Source organism: Ambystoma mexicanum, chromosome 1q (genome assembly GCF_040938575.1).
Source record: "Ambystoma mexicanum isolate Mex_15411 chromosome 1q, UKY_AmexF1_1, whole genome shotgun sequence".
In the NCBI taxonomy this organism is placed as follows: Eukaryota; Metazoa; Chordata; class Amphibia; order Caudata; family Ambystomatidae; genus Ambystoma; species Ambystoma mexicanum.
In genome coordinates this window covers 672,317,440-672,345,296 of record NC_090922.1, presented here as the reverse complement: position 1 = coordinate 672,345,296, position 27,857 = coordinate 672,317,440, and the positions used below count along the sequence as shown (strand labels likewise).

The 27,857-nt window shown below is 44.9% G+C and overlaps 1 protein-coding gene across 2 annotated transcripts in view; it reads left to right on the top strand.

Moving 5' to 3' along the window:
* The window catches only part of ALG14 (ALG14 UDP-N-acetylglucosaminyltransferase subunit), a 607,683-nt gene that overhangs the window by 466,872 nt on the left and 112,954 nt on the right, over positions 1-27,857 (top strand). Inside the window, exon 4 of one of the 2 annotated variants that reach the window (XM_069641274.1) lies at positions 19,662-20,123. The exons of the other annotated variant lie outside the window; for it this stretch is intronic. Within the exon in view, the coding sequence (XP_069497375.1) occupies positions 19,662-19,841 (180 nt within the window). The 3' untranslated portion in view covers positions 19,842-20,123. Of the gene's footprint in view, positions 1-19,661; positions 20,124-27,857 lie in introns of those variants that run through there. 2 annotated transcript variants of the gene reach the window in all.

Genomic DNA, 27,857 nt, shown 5'->3' with positions numbered 1-27,857 from the left:
GGTAAACAATTCTCACAAAAGCCCAAGTGTTAATCTGAATCATATTACTAAATATTTTGTACACCTAAAAAGTTTCATGGGGTTCAAGTGCCTATGGTTTTTGTGTAAGGTTATTTATAGAGTATCTTTATTAGGGATCTTCCAATAACCTATAAAAAAGCAGCTAAACTGTAATCTTCATTCTTCCCATGGAGTGTTGGGCTGTTCAATTTTTCAATCCAAAAGATTTCCCTCTGATTCATGCGTCTAGAGTGGTTCCCCCCTCTTTGAGCTTTCTTAACAATCTCCAATATTACCACCTTCAGTTGGGCAATGTTGTGTTTTTTAAGGCAAAGTGTCTGGCTACCGGTGAGTGTACACTGTTTGTTCTTATGTTGCTTTTATGCTCATTCCAGCGTTCCTTGGCTTTTCTTTGTGTTTGTCCGACATAGTTGATGCCACATGGACAACTCAAACCGTAGATAATTGATTTGGTGTCACATGTTGTAAAGTCCTGTAAGGGGATTTTGTGTCCGTTTGTTGGGTGTCTCACGTAGCTTCCCTTCATTATGTCGTTGCAGTTACAACAGTTCAGGCATGCAAAGGTGCCTTTTTTTTTCTTTGTAAGTGTACGTTGGCTATCGATTCTTGGTCTTTCAGCTTTCACTAAACTGTCCGTGAAGTTCCGGCCCCTCTTATAGGGAATAATGGGTGGTTCTGGAAATAGTCTCTTCAATTGGGGATCCAGGTTGATTATTCTCCAATTCTTCTTAATCATCCTCGTTATGTGATGACTCTGTGCTGAGTACCTTAGTGCGTAAAGGAATGGGATTTTCTTTGATCTGTTCTTTTCTTTCCAAATTACGTGCTTTCTCCTTTGCCTTCTTGATAATGGATTCAGGGTAGCCTCTTTCCTTGTATCCTTCTGTCATAAGTGCATTCTCATTCTTAAGGGTGTCTAGAGTTGAGATAATCCTTTTCAATCGAAGGAATTGGCTAAACGGTAGGTTGTTCTTTAAATGTTCTGGGTGATGGCTCATAAAGTGTAATGTATTGTTAACATCAGTAGGTTTATGATAGATGCTTGTGATAATTCCTCTTTGATCAATCTCTAGTTACACATCTAAAAAGTGTAATTTCGGGGTTCCAACTTCCATGGTGAAATGAATTCTATCGTGGCCTTCGTTGATGTATTGTAGGAATTCTTCCAGTTCAATGTGCTCACCTCTCCATATGACGAAAACGTCATCAATATACCTTTTCCAGGTGATTATTTTTTACTGTACTTAGTTGGTATCTCATCTCTAGATGGTGCATGAATAGGTTAGCATAGGCCAGAGCCATGGCTGACCCCATTGAGGTCCCTGATGCCTGAAGATAGCATTGTGTTTTGTATCTGAAGTAATTATTCACAAGTATAATTTTACTTAACTCAAGAATAAAGGTTTTGTTTGCTTCGCATTCATTCTGTAGTAAAGACCATTCAAGTGCTTCTAAACCATCTTGATGCGGGATACATGACTCCCAGGACCCCCTTGTTAATTTGCATATTTAAGTAACTTTGGGTTTCACCCTAAGTTACTAGGGGAATCCAGACGTGGACCCCTTGCTCACTATTCTTAGAGAGGCACAGATCCACCCTACTGATGAGGTCCAACCAGACCGAAACATGTGTCTGGGGTTTCTGTTGGTACTCTTGTTCAGAGGAGAATTGCCTAGCATTTTGGTGCTGGACTGCCCCAGGTCAGGACAAAGACTGATATGTTTGGGATATTTCTTGTCTGTGAAAGATAGTGAGCTAAAGACTCTGGGTAAGTCTCTCGTAACCAGGACTAATGTCTGGCAGAGGAACTCCCAGGACCCCCCTTGTTAATATACATGTGTACAGGCTCTGTACATCAAATGTGACCAATAAATGATCTCTGTTGATGTTTGTTAAGGTGTCCAGATGGTTGAGAAAGTCTGTGGTGTCTTTTAAGTACGTAGATGTTGTTTGTACTATCGGTTGCAGAGCCTTATCCACATATATTGCTAATGGGTTAAGGATACTGTTCGTCCCTGCCACTATAGGTCTAAGAGGAGGATTCATCAGATTCTTATGTATTTTCGGCAACCCGTAGAAGATTGGGGTAATGTGGTGTTCATTGGTCAGAAATTGCTTGGTTTTGTTAGATATCCATCCTTGATCTTCAGCTTTCTCAAGTGTTGTTTCAATTATGTTTGAAATTTGTCTGACAGGATCTTGTTCGATTTTTATATATGTATTTTCATCCGTTATAAGTTCCAAGATCTTTTCTTCATAGTAGGTGGTGTCCATAATCACAATGGCGCCTCCTTTGTCCGCCGGTTTAAGAGTTAGGCTTCTGTCATCCGCTAGATTTTTTATAATCTCATTCTGTCTTCTCCTAGTGTTATAGTTTCTAGACCTGGTGAAGTTGACCCTGTTGAGGTCCTTTGTCATCTGCTCTTCAAACATTTTTATAGTTATGTTATTGACTTGAGGGTCAAAGTGACTCTTAGGTTTAATTTCTAAATATTGATGAGATTCTTGTTCAGTATTTGTTTCCATTTGGGAATCGAAAAAGACTTTGAGTCTCATTTTTCGTGCTAATCTGTGCAGATTGATTTTCTCTTCCAGTAGATTGGAATTCTGAGTCAGTATGAACGTTAAACCTAAATTCAATGTATTTGTTTGATCTTTAGTCAGTTGTTTGGAAGAAATATTTACAACTAGTTGTTGGGTTTGTTTCGCGGTCTTAGATTTCTTATTGCCTCTTCGCGTTGTCTTTTTTTCTAAAAAAGCAGACGGGTTGGTTGTGCTTTAGAGGTTGTTGCTTCGTGTGATGTGTGTATAGTTGGTCCTGTCCCTAAATTGTCTGTGTTGATGACTTCCTCTCCACTTGTTGATATTTTGCTACTCGAGCCACTCGCTTCCTGGCCTGGCGCTGGTGTTTTGCGGTTTTGGTGTGGTCTTCTATCCGGTGCTGGTTTGTTCTGTGCGTAATATTCCTGCCAGGAATAGACTATATCTTGTAGGTAGTCCAATGTATATCGTCTGAACTTCCGGACTTTGCGTCGTTCTATGTCTTTTTTGTAATCGTCCAGTTTTTTATTCACGTCTTCTATGATAGTTATTAATTCCTCCTTGTTTTTAAATTTGGAGAGCTGTTCCGACAGGTCCTAAATTTCTTTGTCCAATGAGTTAACTGATTTTGCCAATTCTTCAATAGTCAATAATATAAGATCCAAAGAGCATTTATTTAGGATCTGCTCCCATTTCTTTATGAAGTCTGGGTTCTCTTTACACAGTGTGGGTCTCAAATAGACTCTTAAACCCCTCGGGATTCTCTATGCACGATAGTATTGCGCTAATGTAGTTGCGTGTAGCTTTTGCGCTATTTCCCTTCTGATGACTCTCTCCAGTTGTGTTATCAATTTCTCAGGACTGGTTGTTGTTGGTGTAGCTATTTCTATCTATTTCAAGAGACCTAGAATCCTAGTGGCCTCTTCTTCATTAAATGCCAAAGTTATGGTGTGTTTCTCTGTGATTGCAGTGATCTTAGAAAACGACATATCTTGGGGAAAATTCTTTAAACAAATATAGAGATGTATCCCTGTTGGGTGCTACTACGGCTATTGTGTCACACCCTAAGTATGTTTTAGGGGATAGCAATAGGAGTCCAATGTACATATGGCCTAGCGCACACCTATGTTTTAAATTAATTCAATAGTAAGTAAGATATTAATGGGGTGCCGGGGAGAATAACAACCTTGACACTGGGTTGTGTTAACCTATGTAAAACCAACAGATGTCCACAATTCTGTGGAACTCTCCCTTCCCCTGCACACCCGATCAATTGTGAAAACAATCAATATTTACGTCAATAATGACAATTTACTTTTTGAAAAAAGCAATTTAAGACATTGATTATATCAAAAAAATGATGATGATCATCAATTTAATTTCTCAATAAATCATAGGTAACAAATTTAAATTTCAAAGCAGCCAACGCCCTCACGATCATGGCATGCTACGACAGGGAGCTGTGGTTCAAGATCGCTCCCCTGCTAGACTTCCTCCCGGACGACAAGAGGGCTGAGGCCCTGGAGATCCTACAGGAAGGCGAGGTGGCTTCGGACCACGCCATCACGATGGCGATGGACATCGCCGACTCCGGCTTTTGTCAGATGGGCAGCGGCGTTTGCCTTTGCCAGCGCGGTTGGCTCAAGGACACCGACTTCCGTCAGGACGTGCAGACCAGGGTACTGGACATGCCCTTCGACGGGAACAACCTGTTCGGCAAGACAGTGGACGAGTCACTGCAGGCCATCAAGGCAGACACCGAGACGGCTCGGGCCTTGGGTGTTCTTCAACAGCGACGGCCGTCCTTTCGGAGCTCCGGAGGCAAACAAGGTGCCTCCAAAGGATTTGGCGGCGGTTCCTCGTTGTACCGCCAAGCGGCCCTCTCCTCGTCGCAGGAGGCCTACAGAGGACGCGGCAAGACAGGAGGATCCCGTCATCGTCTCCAAGGAGGCCAAGGCGGCAAAGCCGTGGCAAAACAGGACTGAACCAGCCGTGGTGTCGGGCCCCCACCGAAGCACCCTGGTGGGAGGCTGGCTGGCGAAACTCGTCAGCATGTGGGAGACCTGTGCTGCCGTACTTGCCATTGCTGGCCAAGGCGGGGCTGGCACATGCCTCCATCAGGATCCATCTGGCGGCTATCTCCCGCTACACCAGAACTCCGGGACGATCATCTCTGTGGTCTCATCGCCTAGTGAAGGAATTCATGACAGTACTGTTCCGATCGTTCCCGTCGGTGAAGTCCCCAGGTGGGAGCTCAACGTGGTGCTGGCCAGACTCATGGGGCCACCATTCGAGCTTCTGCATGCAGCACCGTTGAAGTTCTTGCCGTGGAAGATGGCGTTTCTTTTGGCCATCACCTCCGCACAACGAGTGGGAGAGATCCAGGCCCTCTTGTGTAAACCGCTGTACCTGACATTGCATCAGATGACGGTAGTGCTAAGGATGCACCCCTCCTTCATGCCCAAGGTGCCGTCGGACTTCCATCTCAACGAGCCCTTGGTGCTACCTGTTTTCTTTCCGTCGCCTTCGTCGCCGGCTGAGAGGGCTTTGGACTCGCTGGATGTGGCTATAGCGCTGAAGTTCTACGTGGACCGCACGAAGGACGTTCGGAAGACATCACAGCTGTTTGTGAATTTTGGACCTGTGAACCAAGGGAAGGCCCTCTCCAAGGCTTCCATTTCCAGATGGCTCTACGGCTGCATCATGCAATGTCACTGGTTGGCAAACCGAACGTTGCCCGGCCGTCCGAGAGCCCATTCAACCAGAGCGATCGCTGCTACCACAGCGTTCTTGTCTGGTGTGCCCCTGCGGACATCTGCAGGGCTGCTACGTGGAGGTCGACTCTCACCTTCACAAGATTTTACTGCGTCGACCCGGATTCCAGGGAGGAGTCCAGAGTCGGCCAAGCAGTGCTGCGCAACCTGTTTGCCTGAAGGTGGGCCTGGTGAGGAGGTAAGAGATGCTTAATGTTGAGTTGTTGATATGCTTAATGTTGAGCCTTACCACCTCCTGTGGTTGTGCATGTGTGTAGTGCTATGTATTCTTGTATTCATGAGCATGTGAATCCATGCCAGACCCCATGCTGGAGAAGGAACAAGTAACTTACCTGTAACTGTTGTTCTCCAGCATGGGTCTGGCTTGGAGTCGCATGCGAACCCTCCCTCCTACCCCTCTGCGGCTCTTCTCTTGGTCCTACTGCCACTTTACTTGCTACCAAATCTGAAGATGGCTGCCAGAGGAGGGGCTTAGGTAGAGGGCAGTCATTGGCTGTGGGCAGTATGACCCAGAGACCAGTGATTGGTTACTAGTAGAAAGACAGTTCAGAAACAAAACTGATTTTTTCTTTACCGAGGATTCCCAGCCTGACGACAGGGAATATTCATGAGCATGTGAATTCATGCCAGACCCATGCTGGAGAACAACAGTTACAGGTAAGTAACTTGTTCCTTATTTTACATTTTCATAAATAGTACAAGCAATCGCCAAAAAGATCAGACTAGAATACAATAAAAAACAAAGATATTTAAAAAATGAACTACATTAGACTCAAGATCCTCCCCAACCCAAAACACACACACCAACACACAACCATACACTCAGCATCAGATAAATTACATAACCCCACTTCTCATATCATAAATACATGTATGTAGACACTCAGACTACCCATATAAACCATTGAAGGACATCAATTTCTCAACCTAGCCTTCAACCATACCTCTTTTTGTAAATTAAATCTTCTCATATTTTGACACAACCTGTAACTCACAAATCCAATCATCCACCTTTGGCTTTTTCCGTGTCCTACACACTTTCATTATGTGTCTGATAGCTACTATAAATAACCCATGTATCCATCGGCTATTCGACTGGGCTACAGTACATCCACCAGACTTAGATAACAACACAGATGAAGAGGGAGACGAGGGAAAGCTATAGAAATTATCAGGTCCAACCTATCCAGTATATTTTTCCAATAGTCACAAACCCTTGTACACTTCCACATCATATGTAGTAAAGTACCTGCCTCCATACCACAACCCCAGCACAAATCGTTATCTATCAACCCAAGTTTATGCATGTGTACCAGCGTCCAATATAAACGACCCTGCACCTTCCGATGAATCAAACTAAACTTAAATTTAGATCTAGCTTCACCTTGAATCCTGCTCTCAACATATATTCCCAATGATCCAGTGTAATCTCACACTGCAAATACTCCTCCCATTCCTGTCGCAATTTATCCCAACGTTCTACATATCCCAGCTCCACTGGGAACAACTTAAGAAAAGTAGAAACCATGCAGAGGCGTGTTAAAGAGCTCACGCAGCACATTTTTCTTGACCAATTTTTCTTTGAGGTTATAGGCTTTTTGGTTTGAGTGCATGTTGATCATCTACTACTCTTTTCCTATGTTTTCCCATTCAAAGAGCCAGATCGTGCTAATTCCTTCACCTGTGCCTTCACATAGGGTAGATTGTCTATGACCTTTTCTTTGTCAAACAGCTTGAAGATGTCTTAGATCAAATGTTTTAGGTCTCTTATTTGCCCTAATTATTTGCTTGAATGCCATCACTTTCTTTGATCAACACTGTCATAGAGGCAGTCCATTGTTGGGAATTTGCAGTTGACGCAGCTGTCTGATCTGATAAAGATGCTCAAACACATGCGTTATGCCCCATTCACACGAAGGGCGGTGCCACAACACATCATCTTGCCCGGAAAACGGATTGAACCTCACGGTATAAGCCTGTGTTCCAAGGAAGCAGCGAGCGCCTGTCCCCCCCGCTCCCTTTCCCTCTGGGCCCTGCCCCTTCCCTCCCCACCCCAATTACCTGATTCTTCTTGCACAGGTGCTCGCACATCCCAGGCCCCCTCTGCTTGGCACCCCGTATTCCATCTTCATTGCAGCCATCTTAAGCAAGCATTTTGTCTAGATGAATGGGACACTGATCCATTAATTCAAACAAAATATCAGCACCCCAGATGAAAAGCCTTCACCGTTGGGCTGGTTGGGTGGTAATGGCATCAGGGCCCATTGTTTATTTGGGCTTCAGGCCTTCAATGTGGTATCATAACTTAAGTATTGCAACCACGTTCTGATGGCTGAGGTATTTCTTTCCTTCCACTGTGGCCCACACCTCCCGCTTTCCCTATATTACTGTCACTGCTGCTGGATTGCCCGGTCTCCAAAACAATCGGACTTTTACTTAGCTGCTAATCTTTGAACCCAGTCTCCTCCTGGCCAGAATGGCTGCCATGGAAGTAAAAAAAGGGGCTAGTTTCCAAGCACCCTTTTCATTGTTTACGTGGTGGTCATTCTTTTAGGGGAAAAGCATCCATGAACAAACACCCACCCGCAAGTTTTATTTTATGAAAGGATAAAAAAAAGCACTTTGTCTTTTATTTGTGGGCTCTAATAGTAATATTAATCCAGTGGGACGGCTGAGCCTGCCATTAATGACACAGACAAGCCTGTGTTAAGCATACTCACTTCACTCAGGCCCTTAACGTGGGTGGCGAGTCTCTACAGGCAGGATCAGCCCACCACCATCTATTTTGCTTTTGCTGAGACTAAACTGCATCTTTCATGAGTCACCACACAAGAAATGGGCAGGATAATTGCTACACGGGTGGGCACTGTGCAGCACAACAAGTCAGCAATTGGTAAAAAAGGGGTGGATTCTGCAACTGCGGTTCACATAAAAAAGCTTTTATTAAAGCTATATTAAAAGCATGAAAAAGGCCACCGACGTTTCGCTGTGTGCCACAGCTTAATCATGGTGGGTTAAAGGACAACAAAATAGGACTGGCATTATAAACCTATTATAAGAAGAACTACATTACCCAGAATGAATGGTCAAAAATTGTAGTTTCTGTGAAAAGTAGAAAACAGACTTAAATAACGTTAGTGCAATTAATGTATGAGAACTGTGCAATGGCGAGTGCAGTTAAAGTATATTCAATATTAAGCAACAGTAAAATTTAAAATCTATTCAGTGTCCGACAACATTTCTCCAAGATAAATTTAAGAGACAAAAATAAAACCATAGTGGTCAAATCGAACGCTAAAGTGACTAATGCAATTAAAGGCAATAACCAATGAAAAGCCCAAACATAAATATTGCCTTCATGGTTAATTAAAGGCCAAAAAGATCTAACCATAGTGGTCGAATTAAAACACAGGTGAATTTACATGACAGATTCGGCTAGAAGGATGTACAGTAGAAACACAAATCTCTAATATTTCACAGAATAACCAAATAAAGAAGAAATATTAACAACCGCTTAGTCATAGCTCTCAACTCACCCGCTTTTGGCGGGTGTCACCCGCCTTGAAAGCAGATGAATCACCCGCCAAGTCCCTCATACGCCCATTCACTTCTATGGGCCTCTCACCCGCCAAAAAGAAAATCGGGTGTTTTCACCCGCCTTGCTGACAAAAAAGGTTGAGAGCTATGGCTTAGTGCATAGAAAAGCTGATTCAATTGATGTGCTCGTAACCAGTATTGCACAATATTCCTGTTTTTACCAACCATAAACTGTCAGAATCACTGAGTGAATACATTAAAAAACAGCTACCCAACACACATATTTACAGAAAATCAAAAGGATACATTAATGTGTACCAAGGATTGAGGAGGGAAAATAATCAATTCTCTATTACCTTTACGTGGGTGGGGTTTGATTAGTGCCAACCCAATCCACTTTAGGAGGGATTGGTCATAGCTCTCAACCATTTATGTCGCAAAAGCGGGTGAAAACACACGATTTTACTTTTGGCGGGTGAGAGGCCCATTGAAATGGATGGGCGTGCATGAGGTTTGGCGGGTGAGTCCGCTGTTTACAAGGCGGGTGACACCCGCCAAAAGCGTGCGAGTTGGGAGCTATGGATTGGTCATGATTATGAAAGCAAAATGAACAGAAACAGGATAGTTCTCATGAACACGATTGATCGCTCACAGATGTTCCAAAACTCAGATTATTTTTAACAAGCTTTATTTAGCATTTTCAGATATTTCTGGGACCATTATGTATCAGCATTAGGGTTTTATGAATTCCGTTCACCACTGTCACATAACATAAACATAACAATAAACAGGGGACGTGCAGTCTGCAGTGCCGCCCCTTATAGAACTGTCACAAAAGTGTTTAGAAAAGACTTAATGGATAGAGGACAACAACCCCATAAAGCAACCACCCCACAGCAGGACCTTTCTTATACAACCCCCTGAATATTGGCTGCATACAAAGACCAAGGTCTAGGCGGCAGCCTAACTCCCAGGTAATTGATGGGTTCTTTCAACCAGGAGAGCTGAGACAGGCCTTGCAACTCCTGTACTTCATCATCAGAGAGGGAGATGTGCAGCCCCTGGGATTTATCCTTGTTAAACTTAAAGCCTGAGACGGCTTCAAACTCCTCTAGTACTCTCTCCACTGCACGGGCTTCAAACTCCTCTAGTACTCTCTCCACTGCACGGTAGGAGGACACAATCTTGCCAAGAATAAGTGCAATATCATCAGCGTAAAGTGCCACCGGGGGTTGTACCGCACCACAGTCTAACCCCTGAATATCTCTATGGGTTCTAATGGCACATGCCACTGGCTCGATCGCTAGCGCAATGATAAGCAGCGACAGAGGGCAGCCTTGTTGAATCCCCCTTCCAATTGGCTATCAGTGATGAGAGTTGTTTCTTTACTTTTATCCTGGTATTGGGAATCTGATAACCCACCTACAAGAACCTCCAAATCCCAGCCCCATAACTGAGAGTGACCAAGACACGACTGGTATATGTCCATTTTATGGAGTCGAATGCCTTATGGGCACCTAAGGCCACAATGCCAATCCGTTGCCCTGTCCTATGTGCCCAGTCTGTCGCATTCACTAGACTCCGAATATTATCATTAGCGTCTTGCTTCCTGGTGAAACTCGACTGATCTGGACCAATCAAATACAGGAGTGTATGCATCAGACCTCTGCCAAAATCTAGATCTTCGCATCCCTGTTGAGCCAAGCGATATGTCTGGAAGAGGCTAGATTCTTAGGATCCTTACCAGGTTGTCAAGAACTTGTCCATGGAAGCAGTTACCCTCCCTGATATGAGAAAGGAATTAAAATGTTTGGCCATATGGGGAGCCAAGGTTGTCATGAAGGCTTTCTAGAATGCGTTAGTAAATCCATCAGGTCCAAGTGCCTTATTTGGCGGTAGCACTAATGGCACTTAACACCTCTTCCTGTGTTATAGGCGAGTCCAAATCATCCCTTTCCTGGGTTCCCACTTGTGGTAGCTGAGACCTAGCCAAAAACCTATCCTGGGCCACAGAGCCTTACTATGAAGAGAATGGTAGTAGCTCTCCACTAACAGCATTTTATGCCCTTCTGTATACTGATCCCTTCCCTCATCATCACACAGGCAGGAGATAAAATTCCAAGCTGCCTCTTGTCTAAGCTTCACAGCTTCCAGCTGACTATGGGCCACTTTCAGTACCCTGTAGCAGAGCGCGGCGAAAACGTCTCCTTGTTTCCTCTACGACTCTCGTCTCTTCATTTCTGCTTGTGAAAAGAAAAAAGCAACACAGAAATGAAGAGACGAGAGTTGTAGAGGAAACAAGGAGACGTTTTCGCCGCGCTCTGTCCATACAAGAAATGGAACCCTGGCACATCATATAAATAACTGTGATGCACCAGTCATCTCTTCCATTATAGGGAGAAAAAAGGTAGAAGATTTCACCTTTGAACAAATGACAAAATGACCACAGTGCTCGCACCCACCTTCTTCTTTATGCAATCATCACCCTGATAACAAAGGGTTACATGCGATTGAGTCTCCATTAAAGAAATGTTCCTGTCCTGAAGAAGGCCAGCAAATCTTTTTTGATAAAGGGTACTAGAGATAGTGCTTAATTGACAACATGGCCGAAACATGTCGACTATCAATGAGGCCATGATTAGTGAGTCATGATTAGTGAGTCTCCTCTTTGTCTGGAGACCAGTTTAGGTTTATTTGAGACAATTTTAGATTGATGTGACTGAGAAATATGTACAGTTTTGTGATATCTGCAGAAAGAGATATATGCTCAAAAGTGTGAAATTGTTGATATAACATTTGTTTGTTGTACAATCCTGCTGTATTACCAGCAAATTACAGAATAATAACGTAATAGTCACTCATCCACCACATTGTGTTTCAATTTATGATTTATTTTTGTAAATTTCATTATGAATTATGTTTTTTTATATATGAGTAAAAGTACAGAATATTTTTTCAAGTAAAAAAATGTCTTGTGGCGGAGATATTTGATTAATCAGGTTTGATAAAAGGTTTTATGTAAGTGTCATCAGTCGTAGACATATGGGCGAAGAGAGGGGTAATCAGTTTTCCACCTATATTTTTTTTAATTCTAGTTCCTTCCCAATTGAAAACTGATCCCCCAAAAACAAAAAATAAGGGAAAGTACCCAATTCAATAGTACCCCACACCACTGCCTTAAAAGTGTCCCTTACCACCGCCAATTTAACCTCCCCAGATAGTTTTCTTCAAAATACTTGGACAGTGTATTCTGTATCTCCCCTCTAACAACCACATCCTTCACAAGCATGTCATTAAATCACCACAAGGCCCGCATAGGGGGCTGTTGAGGAGGGCCCAGTATGACCACCACTACCGTAACATGATCTGAGAGCTATTTAGTCCCAATCTCTACACTATCAACATGCAGAAGCAGGCTCGCAGAGGCAAGCGCCATGTCTAACCTGGAGGATGAACGATGAGCATGGGAATAAAACATATTGGGCCTCATTACACGGTAGGCGGTAAGGGTTTACCGGTACCGGAAAGGGCACCGGTACCGGTAAACCCTTACCGCCTTACTACGAGGTCCCTTTGCGCGACCCCACCTGAATGGCTGGTGTAGACCAGCCGTTAAAGTTGGGACCCGCAAAGGGACCTTGGTGCTTATTACGGTACCGCAATTTGCGGTACTTAATTAGCCCCTTCCCCATTCCCATTGAGCCCTATGGGGAAAAAATGGGAATGGGGAAGGGCCATGGAGAAAGGAGGAATTACCGCCCCGCCAACCTTGAATAGGGTGGTAATTCCCCTTTTCTCCATGGTGGTACCGGTATGGTACCGACGGCAACCATGGTGCTACTAGCACCATGGTTTACCGCATTCCGTGTAATGAGGCCCATTGTCTCGATCCGATTGATGGATGAACCGCCATAATTCGATCAGTGAGTACTCCCTCAATATCATCGCTAGAACATGCAAATTGCGAGTGTCAGCGCTAGTGGGATAGGACGTTTTGTTTAGCTGTGCATCTAAAACTCATTTAAAATTCCCGCCCACCACCACCTCCCCTTCACAAAAGGTGGCATAGCACTGGGAGAAGGCCTGTAAAGAAGACACCCTGTGACTCATTGGGTGCGTGAACCGACACCAGTGAAAATAAGTGCCTGCATAGCTGACCTTTCACTAGCAAATAACGGCCTTCAGGGTCCCTGAGTATTTCCATTTTAGTGAATTGTACTTTGGCACTCACCAGGTTTGCCACACCTCTGGTCTTGGATGGTACACATGCAAAATATTTCAAATTGGAAATGGAGCAACGACCGCTCTAAATTGCTGCATTTGCATTGTTGCTGAGTGTTTCACACATGGCAGAATTCCAGGACTGATTTGTTTCTTCTGCCTATTTATTTCTGAAAAAGTCCAGTTGGGCTGTATATTCTGTGGTTCTTTGTGCCTACCTACAAGATGGCCACCATATTCACTTGCACATGAGTGCCTGCCCTGGCCCCCAGTTGCCTCACCGATTGACATGTGTCCATCCATAAGGGGCAATCATGGGAGCCGTCAGGCATTAGCCGGCACCCCTCACCAAGTGCCCACTTCTAAGGCCCTGTCTGTGCCTGGAGGTCCTTCTCCTTGTCCCCCCTTTCTCCTCAAAGTATGAATCGGCCTCTAGGCTTATAAACTGCTACCTCATGATCTTGGACCCATGGAACTCTAAGCTCCCTGCAGATCTACCAGTGAGTGAAGGCTGAACTCTCCCATTACCTCCTCCACTAACTGTATGATCCAATTACTGTGCCTATCTTCTCTACCTTGCTTGCCTCAACTAACCTACTTCTTATCTCACTGCATTTGTGCCTCTTTCTTGGAAATCGAATTTAGGTGTGTGTGCCTTTACATCTGTGCACATCTTTGCATTGCATCTGTGCCCCTGTTTCTTGAAGTTCAAATTCCTTTTTGGATTGCATTTGTGCCTTTCCTGACTACTAGGCCACCTGGAGAGTTTATCTAGAACAGTGCTGTGCAGCCTCTCTTCTCTCATTCCTCTACTAACCTCTGCCGCCCCATGGCTCTCGCCATCTCATCCATCTTCTCTTACTTCTACACCATCACCTAACCTCCTCTCTCACGAAGTCCAGAAGGAAAAAGCACAAAAAAGACATCTTGAGTGCTGACCGTGGCCTTCCCATCGCAGGCACCTATGTCAGTGCTTCTTCCAGAGAGGTCTTCACGGATATCCTCTTCTCTGTCCCCTCTCCAGATCTATGGACCCCTCATTCCAACCCTACTCTCTCTCCTTTCACATCCTCTCCCATTAACGGCAGCACCAAGAGGGTTGTCCTCTTGGCCGGCTTCTCATCTTCACGTTGCTTTATTAATGTCTACCACACAGACACTATCCTAGTCCAGGGTCCTCAACCTAACCTCCTCTGCTTTGACCGGATCCTGCCATCTCTGATTAACTTCCTTCCTTCCTTCTCCTGCCCCCCCCGTACTGTCTCTATCCCTCCCCCTCTGACTGGTGCACCACGTCCATGTACCCCACCTCAGAAAACCTTCAAAGGCAGAGACCACCTTCACCTGGCTACTCTTAACACCCGCTTAGCCTACAAACAGAACAATGACATCTGCATCCTTTTTGAAGACAGTGACCTCAACATTCTCGCTCTTACCGAGACATGGTTCAATGCCAGCTCAGTCACTGCTTTAGATTCCCTCCTCCCTAACGGCTTCAAGAACATTTCCAAGCCCCGACCTCACCGTGCTGGCGGTGGGGTTGCCTTAATCTCCCCTGAGTGGGTGTCTTCTTCCATTTTACCCACCAAGCTCTACTCTGCCTTTGAGAGGCTTGTGTGCAAGTTGGTCATCTCTCCCTCCTCCACCCTGACCATTGCTACCATCTACCTGCCTCCAGGCGCTACCACCCTGTTCCTCTCTGAATGGGCTAATTTATGTTCTTCCTTACTTTCTTCCACCTCCAATCTCCTCCTCTTGGGGAATTTCAACATCCAATTGGACTCCCCTGTTACAGCATCCACTCTTTTTATTGATCTCTGCACCTCTCTATCCCTCTCCATTCTCTCTTCTGGTCGAACCCACTCGGCTGGACACACTTTGGACACACTCATTCACTCTGACCTTGCTCTCTCCTCCCCACTGGTTACCCCTCTCTCTTGGTCAGACCATTCTCTCCTCTCCTCCCACCTGTGTCCCTTTGGCCTACTGACCGCCCCCCCAACAGCCCTGCCAACCTCGCCTCGTTCACTAACATCTGCCCGATGAAGCGAGCGGCAGCTGCTGTCTTCGCTTCCATCTTCATCCCTCCTTGTACCATACCTCAGATTCTACCATTGACTCTGCTCTCAGCAACTTCCACTTGGCCATCACAATACTTTTGAAGTAGTTGCCCCAGTCATGAGGATCCGCCTGAAACCTGCCACTAAGCGTAACACCTGGTACGACTCCAAACTTGCAGCCCTGAAATGAAAGTGAAGAACGTCGGAATGGAAGTGGCAAACCTCTGGCTCTTTCTCTGACAAACTGGCCTGCGGCCTGCTCCAAAGTCAATACAGACTCTCCATCGGTGTCAAGAAAGAGCCCACATGCAGGCATGGGTCCTGAGCATCCAACAACATAGCTGAACTTTTCAGGATCTGCAGGGAACTAGCCAACCCTTCCGCAGTCTCCTCCTCCCCTTCTGCTTCCCAGGTCCTCTGCAACGCACTGGCCACTCACCTCACCCTCCTCCTTCCTCCCCTGACACACCTGAAGAGGTTACCAGAGTCGTCTGCTCCATGAAGGTCTCTTCTAAACAGGTTTCCCCTTGCTCATCCAGAACCATCAAAGACAACATTGGCTCTTTTGCCCCTGCACTCGCTGATTTCTGCAATCCCTCTTTTGCCACTTGATCTTTCCCCTCCTCCCTCAATCACTCCCTTGAGTGCCCCCTCCTGAAAAAATCCTTCAGCAAACCCTACCTTTACTGCCAACTACCGCCCTATTTCCATCACCCCCTTCCTGGGGATATTGCTGGAGAAGCTGGACTTGCCCCAACTCAACTTGCACACCAAACGTATTGGTGGTCTTCATGACCATCAATCTGGATTACCAGTATCCAGAGGGATGGAAACCACTCTTCTGAACACCCGTGAAGAACTGCTTGCATCTCTGGACTCCAACTCCCCAGCTGTCCTCATCGAACTCTATCTCTCCTCTGCCTTTGCCACGGACAACCATTCCATCCTCGTACAAATGCTCCACGATACCCTTGGTATCTCGGTACGGACACTGGACTGGCTGACATCTTTCCTAACTGACCACTTGTCCCAAGTCATCCTGGGCACCTTCTCCTGGTCTACTTCCTTCTCCACCTGTGATGTCCCCAGGGTTCTATCCTCTCCCCTTGGCTCTTTAACATATACCTTGCTCAGCAGGCACGCCTCATCTCCTCCTTTTCCCACAACTTCCAGTGTTAATGCAGACGACACACAACTCTTTTTCAAACTTCCTGTCGACCCTCTTGCACCTTCCATCATCCCTGACTGCTCTTCCATCCAGTACTGGTCCACCTCCAACGATCTTTGCCTCAACGCCTGTAACACTAAGATCCTTCCCATCGGGACCCCTGCTCCCTCCTTCTTCCCTTCACTCTGCCTTCCTCCATGGGCTTTCCCCCTGCTCTTTCTTCTGAAGCCAGAAACCTCGTAGTCATCTTCAACTCCTCTCTCTCCTTCCTCCCTCACACTCAGGACATTACCAAGAAGTCCCATTTTCAGCTCTTCCTTCTCAAAGGAATTCTCCCTTTTCTAACTTTCCCCCAGAGGCTCAATGCTACCCGAGCCCTGGTTCTCTCTAGGCTTGATTATTGCAATAGCCTCCTCCTGAATGTACTTCTTCCACTCTGCGACCCATCCAGCTAATCAAGAAAAGGGCAGTGAGACATATCCTTGGCCTTAAGCCCAGGGACAGCATCTCTCCTACCTTAAACATTCTTCACTGTTTCCCTGTTGCTGCACGGATTGCATTCAAATCCCTCTGCATCATCCACAAGGTTGTCAGAGTTCACGGAACACACTATCTTCAACTTAATCTTGCTAAATACTCTCCATCTAGACGTCTATGTTCCTCTGGCACCAACTCTTTGTGTGCAAAGCATTTTGCTCAACAGGGCTTGAGGTCGATCGTTTTCCTCAGCTGGCTTCTTCCTTTGGATCAGCCTCCCCCTTCCGCTGCGCCTTGAGCAGAACCTTCTTAAATTCCAGAAACTGCTCAAGACTTTCCTCTTTACCTCCTCCTTCCCTTCTTCTCTGCTCTGCTAATTTTACAGTTGCTGTGATTGGTGTCCTGAGCCCTTATGTATCCTCAGGGCCCTGACCTTCCACATGCGATCACCCCAGCTTCTGTCTACCCTCAGCACTTTGGCACACCTTCTGCCCTGGAGCGTCGCACTTACACCCAATGCGGCTCCGGCCTGTGTAGCAGTCACCATATCATGCACTTTATCTGTGGTTCACCCACAAGCATGGACACTCCAGCACCTACCCCCTCTGCCCTCTTCCATGCTGCACTTGTATGTTCTGAATACGCACTATGGCATAGTAGGTTCATTCTTTTTTCCTTCTTCCCTCCACTGTTTTTAACATGTTGTGTATTTAATGCGTTTCACTCCCTTGTTCCCTCGCCTTGCCCTGTGGGCGCGTTGAAACAGTTTTTACTTGATGTATAAGCACCTAACAAGCAAACAATAAATACATAAATAAAAATTGTAATGCCTGCTCACCAGTTGCCCTGTATCCTTCTGAAGTAGGTGGGTTTCCTGCAGAAACACCACCACAGCATCTAGCACAGAGGCAGTGCTCAACGGATTTCCATTAATAGGGGAATTCAAACCTTGCACATTCAGGGTGATACATTTCAACGTATTCATATTAGAGTTGTCAAGTATCCATGATAGTGTACTCCAACACAGCGATGGCAGGAACAGATAGCAGGGCAGAGCTATCCTCCTTTGGAACACTAATAAACCACATAACAAATAAGAACCCCAACTTCCCCATCCCGCCCTTCCTCATTATACAAATCCTTCCCCTACTTCTGCGCACATTTCGGCACTGTGGAATTCACTCTTCGAGATGCATCTATTCGGCGAGGTGTCAGCTCCTCATAAAGAAAAGATCCAGTTCACCCTGGTTTGGAAAAATCAGTACATGCTACTGGGTGACCACCCCTCATCAAATGAAATTCCAGCACAGAGGCATGAAGTTGACAGTCATGAAAATGTTTTGGTTTGTTGCCTCCTCCGTTTGTCCTGCGAGGAGCACCCCTCCTCCCACTCAGCTTCAGGGCCAGGACAGTCCTGCTCCGACTCGTCACCCCACAAGTCCTTAGCCTCTTCAAGCATTGAGATCGCCCTTGGCTTGCTCTTAAATTCAAGGTGAAGTTTAAAGGGGAATTCCCATCAATAACATAGTTTCTTCTCCTGAAGCCAGCTGGTCACCCACTGTAGGCTCTTGCATCTGCAGAGTGTCAGCAGCGAGAGATCCTTGTAGAAGGAAAGCTGGGTTCCACGGAAGGTTATTTTCAGTGATTTCTGTGCCGCTTGCATCAGCTTCTCCTTGATACGTAAGAAGTGCAGCCTTGTCCGCACATCAGGGAGTAACTGTCGGGATTGTCGAAATGTGCAAATCCTGTGAGTGCGATCCAGGCGAACCGCACCCTCACTTGACTCCCCCAAGACGGACTGAAAGAAATCCTGAACATAAGCGTCAAGTTCATTATCCGCAACCAAGTTGGGGATACCTTGCACCTTTTTGTTGTTGCGTTGGGATCTATTTTCGGCATTCCTCCTGTCTCTCGATTATCTGCTGCATTGAGGATTCCATCTCTGCCACTCTTGCTTTGAGTATCTTTTGCTGATGTGCTTGTTCGCACCTGTTGGACCTCTGAGGGTGGTGATCCAGTTCAGAAATCCTGTGTGATAACACTGCTTTGGCCTTCTGAACGTCAGTTTTTAGCTCCAAAATTAGTGCCTGAACATCAGCTGTAGACACTGCTGTATTTACCCTCTCTTTAGCTCCCCCCTGCGCATGAACTGCTGCAAATTCTCCTTTTGCGGGATCTGGAAAAGGGCCTTTATATCTCCTTCAGAGGTTAAGGTGCACTTTTAGACTTGTCTGTCACCGCCAGTAGGATTCCTCAGGGCAATAGCTAGTGGCTCGATGGCTAAAACAAATAACAATGGAGACAATGGACAGCCCTGCCTTGTACCTCTCTGCAAATCAAATGAATCTGACAGCATTCCGTTTGTTTTGACATCTGCTGTGGGATGAGCATACAACAGGGCAATCCACGAAATGTAATCATCTCCTAAATTCATAGCATGTCAGTCCAAAAACAAATATTCCCAATTAACTCAGTCAAATGCTTTTTTCAGCATCAAGAGAGAACACGGCGATGTCCTCATCCAAGTTCTTGGCCTGCGATATTGTCATCAGCAGATTTCAAATGTTTCCAGAAGTTCTACGGTCCTTAACGAAGCCCGGTTGGTCAGTGTGCACTAGATTTTGCAACAAGCGTTCAATACGTAAGGCCAAAACTTGAGCTAATATTTTGTTGTCTGTGTTCATCAAGCTAATTGGGCGATAATTAGATGGTAGATTATTATCTTTGCCCTTTTTAAAAAAAAAACGGAGATAGTAGCATGATTGGTAGATGCTGGTAACAAACCCACTTCCTTAGACTCATTGAACATATCTCTTAAAATCTAGAGGTCCTTTCTTCATCTAAAAAAAATTTCTATTTAGAAGGGCTTCGATATGCAAAAAAATATTTTAAGAGGTTGGAAGTCTCATATTGCACCAAAATCTCTTGACTGGATTGAGGAAATGAATTGTCTTGCAAGCATGGAAAAGGTTATTTACAAGAGACAGGGAAAGCTGCACTTCCATGCAAAAATCTGGGATGATTTTTTGAATATGTACTAGTTCATGAATATATAACTCTGCTCCTTTTTCTCTACATGTATTTTGTTGCCTTTTCAATTCTTGTGATATGTTGCTTTGCTAATTAATACTGTTTTATTGTTCTATTAAATGAATGAATAAAGAATAAAAAAAAAGATTTCAGATCCACATCCTTTAACAATGTATGCCAGTGTTTGTTAATGATTTTATACGTTTTTTTGGCTTGAATGCCCTATGCATCTTTCATGAGTTAACACTCTTCAATGTTTTGTTGTCAATGGCATCTCGTATCTATTTGCTTCATACCTCTGCTTTACCATCCTTTAAAAGCCTTGAATAAAAAGTCCTAGGCAATGCGAACGCTGTCAGGATATCTGATGCTAATGTGATTTACAAAGGTGGACATTGATTTTGCAGTGATGCTCTAAACTCACACTTTAAGTTTTATTGGGGGTACGTGTGATTGTGATTGCTTGATTTGTATCCAATGTGTGCCCCCTTCGGTTCTATTGCAACTACTTACTGGTTTTTGAATTATGATTCTATGAAATATATTTTGTTGTCTTTTGCAGACAGTCCTTTTGCTTGTTTGGACACGCTGCAATCCAATCTTTTAGGCAGATGCTTGGGATATTGTCATATACATCGTTTTATTATTTACTAGAATTGGGCAAATTTCTTTTTTGGTACTCTTATTGGGTGGGACCGGAAATAATTTCAAAGGTCTTGGGCACAGGGTCATTTTAACAGTGGCTATTCCTCCCATGTATAAAATGTTGGAGGCGTTGCATATTTTCGGGCCCCTGTAAGAGGCATTGGTTAAATTCCCACTGTAGTATTGTTTCTCTGGAGACCTCTGACAGGACAGAATCTGGGTCTCTGATAGCAAGAATTGGACACTGTTCTCCAAACATTTTATCCTTGGCTCCTATGACAAAGTCTACTGCCTGTGTATGGTGGATTCAGTGGCCACGAGACTGGGTGCCGCCACCCACCATGTAATGATGGCCCGAAAGAGGTATGAGGGGGTTCCCCGGACAACCTAACCTTGCCCCAGAACTAAGGCAGAGAACTGTCACTGGCAATGCATCTTCCATTCCCCTTTCCCCTTGAGCGAGTCCTATATGCTTAGCAAGAGCTCCTACATTAAGGAGCCGTTTGGATGTGCTTCTCCTTTCTGGCAGCTTGGGACAAGTAAAACACTCAGAATTCGAAGTTTTACAGTAACTGAGGATTTCCTGGGCCACATGCCAACAACATGATATGTAGCCCAAATGTGGCTGCGGTTTGACCAGAAGGGAGCGCACGCTCCTCAAACTTTGGAGTACATGCTTAACATCTAAGATGCTGGTCTGGCCTGAAGTAGGTTCGGCTGGTGTCGCTACATACTGCGGCAAAACCCATTTCAGTCAGATTAAATCAATACAGAACAATTGCAATTTCAATCCCTGCCCAATTCTAGTAAACACTTGCAATAACCCTCACTCCGGAATGTGACAGCACAGAGGGAGGGGCTGGAGTCCCATGGTGAGAACAGGCAGTTTGGCATGGGTGTACAGAGTTTGTGAGTGTGGTCCGGAGGTGGAGAAAGAGGAATTTGGAGAGAGGAGGAGGAGGAGGAGGAGGAGGAGGAGGAGGATAGAGCGTGACAAGATGTTTAACGTAAACATCACAGAATGAGGAGGAAAGATGCAGAAAGAGGTGGGTAAAGGAGTGGAGAAAGGTGACTGAAGCGAGGAAAGAGGAAGAAGGAAGAAAGAGCAAGCAAAGCAGGAGAGAGCAGGAGCAATATCACAGAAAATAGTGAGGGCGGAAGACAAGTATGGAGGGATGGGGTGGTGGAAGAGGAGAGGTGGTCAAAAGCCAGGCAAAGGTGGGATGAACCACCAATGTGGGAGACTGAGAAGAGGATGTGGGAGGTTAAGACAAGGATAAAACCAGAGAGAAGTTGTCAGCAGAGGTAAATCACCGAGTTAGAGGGAGATATGACTACCTAGCAAGCATCTAGGAAGTACAGGATGGGGTGAAAGTGCAAGAGAGACAGGAGAAGATCCCCTTAGGCACAAGATTGTGGTGACCTGTTGATGAGAGAGAGGATGAGATTTTGGGGGGCAAACTCATATTAATAGAGTACATTTCAGGCAAGTCAGCTGTTTCAGAAGTAATCATATAAGCTTAATTCCCACTATGGGAGACTATGAATAGCATTCTGTTTTTATTACATCCACTAAACTGCATATTCTATCATGGCAATACATTCAAATAACATATGCTAAATATTTTGATTACACAAAATGGCCAATTGTACTTCTCTGCAAACATCCTAGCAGAATGCTAAGATGAGCTGTGATTTCCTTTTAAAGTGAATACTTTAAAATGAACCCAAAAATGTACATTTTGGTAAAAACATCCATTTACATTTTGTAAGACCTAAGGATTATCCTCAGCTGAGGGTCCAAAACGTATTGAGTTGATCGCTGCAGCGGGTCAGTAGACAGGCGCAGACACTGTGAGGACATTTCTAGTGGTTGTTTATTAAACAATAAGTATAAGTCTGTCTCTCCCTATTGCTATGTGGGTTTTCCCTACCTATATAAATAACCAAGGTGCTCGTCAGTCGTCAGAAAGTCGCAAATGAATCAGTCTGCTGTCCAAAAACTAGTTCTAACTCACCCTACCACTATACTAACCAACTTAAATAAGATCAGGAGAATGTCTCCTTTCTCCTGCTTGTATTATAGCAACGTCACCTTTTCTATTGATTCCTTTTTGTGAAAGGCTATTGTTAAATACTCTCTTGTCACTTCCTTTATGAGTTCTTGCCACTCTTTCACAATGTCTTTTGGTCTTTCTTTCCCTTTTGGGATAGTTCACCAAAACTCCATTTTTGGTATCTTAATCTTCTCTGATTCATGTTGCTATACCCTCTTGAGCTTGGTATCATATACCTTCTTCGGTGTAAAATGCCTTCTTGGCTCTTAGGGTTCCCCCTCTCCCCGGTTGGTTTACTCTGATCATGTCTTCCCTTAAGTGATTCAAATGGATTTTCTTCCCATTCACAGAATTCTCTCTCTAATATTCTCCACTCTTTACTTCTTGACTTCTGGGCTATTTGCCACTTTTCCCAGGGTATTTGTACCCCAGTGGTAGTGATCTCTCTTTCCACATTCATACCGTTCCACTTTATCGACTTTAAACTCAATGTCTCATCAATTCTACTGAACAAGTTTCTCCTGCTTCATACCAATCAACAACAGCCTCCCGGTTCTCCTGCTCTCCCCGTTACCTTTGATTCTGCAGGGGAACATTACCAGGGCTTGTACTGGCTCGGGTTCTCTTGGTTTGCTCTGCTTGTGTCTTCTCGACTCCACCGGCACCCTGCTCTCGATCCACTCCATCTCTCTCCGGGAATCAGGTATGGCTGTGGGTAAGTGGATGTCTCCATGTTTCCTCTGTACTGTGTTTTCGGCATCGTTGGACGGATGCTCTGCCTGCCACTAAAGTGTTGTGATCACGCCACTATCGCGATTTGGATTCCTGTCCCCTCTGCCTCTTATGCTTGTAAATGCTGAGCCTCCACTGTTTCGTTCTGGCGTTCAGGCCACCTCTGAAAGTCATGGGCTCAAGGGCTCTCCTCGGCTCCACCTCTCACAGGTGTCGCACCGTCAGGGGGCTTCCCCTGCTTACACTCTCTGCTCTCTCTCTCTGGACTTCGCCTCTCCTTGGGTTGTGATGCCCACTCTTCAGTCTACTTGTCAAAGTTTTATGGAAGTCTCTCATTAAAGAGACAGATCCTTTTTCTTGTTCACAAATGTATATTTTAGTTTTGTCTTCTGCCAAGTCCCTGGCTTCTATAGTGTTCTTCATGTATGACGGCCCCATATATTCCATTATGGGAAATGGCTTAGGGAATTCCTCACTGGAATGGGCGTCCTTGTGTCCTAAGGGGGAGTATCTCCCAGTGAGGTCCCACTTGCCAGAGCCCTAGGGAGGATCTTGCATATCAGACTCACCGTCCTAGCCTCAAAAGGGGAGGCTTACACTTGGGGAGAAGGGGAGATTTCCTTCAATGTGTCACACAGTGTAACACCCATCTATTTTCCAAAGATGACCAATACCCACCTAGTAAGCACATTGATGTTTTGTACAGTGGCTTGTGCTTTGAGGTTTTATTTTGAAATTGAATTGTCTTTTCACTGAGTTATCGATTTGTTTTTCTATTTGATAACTTTTTGAAAAAATGTTTTTAAGTCCAATTAAAATTTGTTTTACTAGTATTTGGGGCGTTGTTCCTCCAGAGGGAATGTGCCCTCGTTCTTGAACGGTCACGATGATGTTGCTTAAACCGATAACTTAATTTTTCTGTTAAAAAAAACACACCAATGAATTGTATTGAAAAGTCTCCATAAATCGAGGTGCGAACCAACAGAAATGCCAGTTATCACAGTTGGGCAATCGTGTCGTGTTCTTATAGAGGTGACCGGTGATATCACAACTGTGGGCCTCATTACGAGTCCGGCGGTAACCGCGGCGGTAAAACTGCCTGGTTACCGCCGGACTCGTATTACCATTCCGCCTCCGTGACTCCCGGAATTACCAGGGCATTACAGCCCCAGTGTCCCAGGAGTCACGGAGGCAGAATGGTGTTAATCCCCATTCCCATTGAGTCCCATAGGACTCAATGGGAATGGGTAAGTGGAAACACCGGCACCATCTCGTGATGGTGCTGGTGTTTCCACGTCCGCCTGCAGCCGGGAGGTGTCAGACCTGGTGGCAACATCACCTCCCGCCTGCAGGACTCGGGATCGGGCGGTCTGGAATTAACAGTTGCGGCGAGTTTACCACCACTGTTAATTCTGGACCGCCCGACCCGTAATGAAGCCCATTGTTAAAACAATTACTCACCAGTCTTTATTCAGATTACATATTCTAAAGGAATTGGGCCATATTAATGTGGGAGTGCACTGTAGAAATGGACATAACAGATTATGCACTTGAGTAGATCAAGTTGCAGGGACACGCTCAATTTTAGTAAAACTGACGAGGCAGTTAGTAATAAGGTATTGTGTAGCACACAAATTCCATTTGCCAAAATGTAAAAAAGAAAGAATAGGCTTTAAAATAAACGTGAAATGAAGCACATATGGAGAACATTGTCTCTTTTTGACAGGAACATTTTATTGTCAGTCTGGCCTGCAACACGCACAAGGTCAACTTTGCATGTAATTTCCATGTGTAGTAAACAGTGAGGTTCTTGGCACGTGAATTCCTTTGCCTCTCTTTGGTAGCCCGCAAGAAAGACTGGCGGCGAGCTGTCAGTGGGCATATGGTTTGGATTTGTTGCAAAAATGCAAAAAATGTAACCGAAGTCAGATTGTTTTGTTCTATGCGCTGCGCTTCTGTTTCTCACTGCAGGGAGTTATGTCGGCGCATTTATTTGAGTATTGTAAAACGCAGAGGTGCGTACAAGCAGTCCCAGTGCCATTTCACACAATGCCAGCGCTTCTCACGAATATTTTCCTTTATTGCCATCAGACATGCCTCTTAATTCCTAGAAAAATAAAAGAATTTCACCAAGTACATCGGTAACTATCCTGGGACACGGTGTACGATTTTTCTCGGGAGTAGGATTTGTCTCGGGAGGATACCTCAGCGGCAATTTGCTCGCCTTGGAAGCAAGACGACATGGAGCAACACAGGTCCGATCCCCGGGTCCACCCTTAGAAACCTCTGCGTATTAAGCGCGTTATAAATAACCTATCATATCATATAGTAGTTTTAATATGCCTTGTAATTCTGCAACACAGGCGTTAGGAATTCAAGGTGGCACGTGGTCCAGGAAAGTGTCAATTTCATTATTTCAACATGTTTTCTCCTGCAAAGGTTGCATCCTGAGGTTTGAATCACTATGCAAGTACAATATGATGTCAGCATTTTTGCTAGTTGCTTTTAATAATTATTTTATTGAGAAACCAAAAAAGAGCAGTGTGGTGCGCAGGGGCATTACGCATTTAATACAGACCGAACCAGTTCATATTCAGTCCATACTGTCTGGAGCGGGAGACCCACTCCTGAGCAGAAAGCCTTAGAAGTCCTGCACAACTGAACACTTGTTTCCCAACATTTAAGTATGATATGATATGATATATTTTATTTGTATTGCTCTCGTACACAAGTATTTCAGAGCGCGACTAGGCAAGGGAGGGGAACAGGGGAGAACACAACACAACAACAGCGATCTTACTAGGCCCTGTGACATTGAGAATACTCAAGACATCAATTTCTTGGTCACCATCGGTGTACTACACCATCATTTGTTGGTGAAGGCCAAGAGGTCTAAATTCAGGGGGATGGGCTTCTTGGAAACAATGCCCTGTTTTTCATATCCTTCGCAGGATGAAGCCCCGAAAGATCACACCTTCTGACCAGAGGGCACATCTCCATAGGGCAAAGAGGAAGTGGTGAGGAGGAGATTGGCAGGTAATATTTAGCTGACGCGAGCTGTCTGCATGAGAAAGCGCTGTGTTGTAGAGTTGCTGAATCCATGTTGAAGGAGAACAACTGACTGACGAAAGCTCTGAAGAGATGCTGAGTCTGCAAACATATCTGAGACTGCTACAGAGAGTATATGGCCAGAAGATCATCCAGGAATGAAGGGGTCGACTGGGAAGAGTTGAAAGGCTCAAACAGGAGATTACAACAAAATGTAAAGGCGATCCATGTTCGTCCGTAATTATCAAGTCTTGCCCCCCTGCTCTTCTGGAGTCCATAAGCAAATTTGTTAACTCCTCTCTACTCGATTGACTTGTTCCAGACGAACTAAAACAAGCATGGATTACCCCTATATTGAAAAAACCTGGACTGGCAATAGACAGCCCTCTTAATTATACGCCTATTACAAACACGCCTTTTCTTCTGAAAATTCTAGATTGTGTCGCTTATATTCAGATTTCGCAGCATTTGAACCAGTTCCCTATCCTGAACCGCTATCAATCGGGTTTTAGACAAGGGTTCGTGACCAATACCTCTTTACTAGAGCTGAAGTCCAGACTATTGGGACGTCTCGATAAAGGGCTCACCTCCCTCTTAATTTCTCTGGACCAGTCAGTGGCATTTCATTTGATTGACCATTCTATCTTGGTTACTAGAATGGCTGAAGCGGTTAATTTCTCTCCTACGGCAGAGCGATGGTTTAACTCCTTCATGGTAAATAGGCAAAGTAGGGTATCTCTTGAGGATGTAGTTGCTCCCCCCCTTCCTGTGCTCTAGGAGCTAGCAATTCCCCCCTGTATTTACAACATCTTCATGGCCCCTTTCTATGCTTTTTTGGAACAGGAGGGGGTCATGTTCTCCAATTACGCTGATTATACCCAGTGTGTTATCCCTCTGACAGGTATCCACTCTCATGACAATATGAACTTAACAGAGTAGTTTCCCTGATAGAGAATTGGATGATGATTAATAGTTTATCCTTAAACAGAGCAAAAAACAGAGCAAATGACTGTGGGCACTTCAGTGATGTTGGCTAAACTTGACCTTGTTTACAAGAGTTTTTCTATTAGGGGAGGTGAAAATTACCCCACAACCAAAAGTAAAAATCCTTGGCGTGGTTCTGGACCAGCTGCTGAATATGAAGGCCCATGTGAATTATACGGCCTCAGCTGCCGTCTATTATGTCAAACATTTGGTACATCTCAGACCCTTCATCTCCCAGGATAACACAGAATCTATTGCAAGAGCAATTATTGGGCCGAAGATTGATTACTGCAGCAGCCTCCTGATAGGAATTTGTAAAACAGATATCAACAGACTGCAAGTAGTCCAAATAGAGCAGTCAGAGTGGTTAAGGGCCTTTCCCGTTGTGAAGCCAGACACTCCTTGCAATGGCTCCCAGTTGAGGAACGTGCTATATTTAGACTTTTGGTCATTACCTTTAAATGCAGACTGGGGCTAATGCCCCCTTATCTGCAAGACCTTATTATAGAGAAAGTAAACGGCAGGAATCTCTGGTCAAGCAACCAGAACTACCTGTCTACT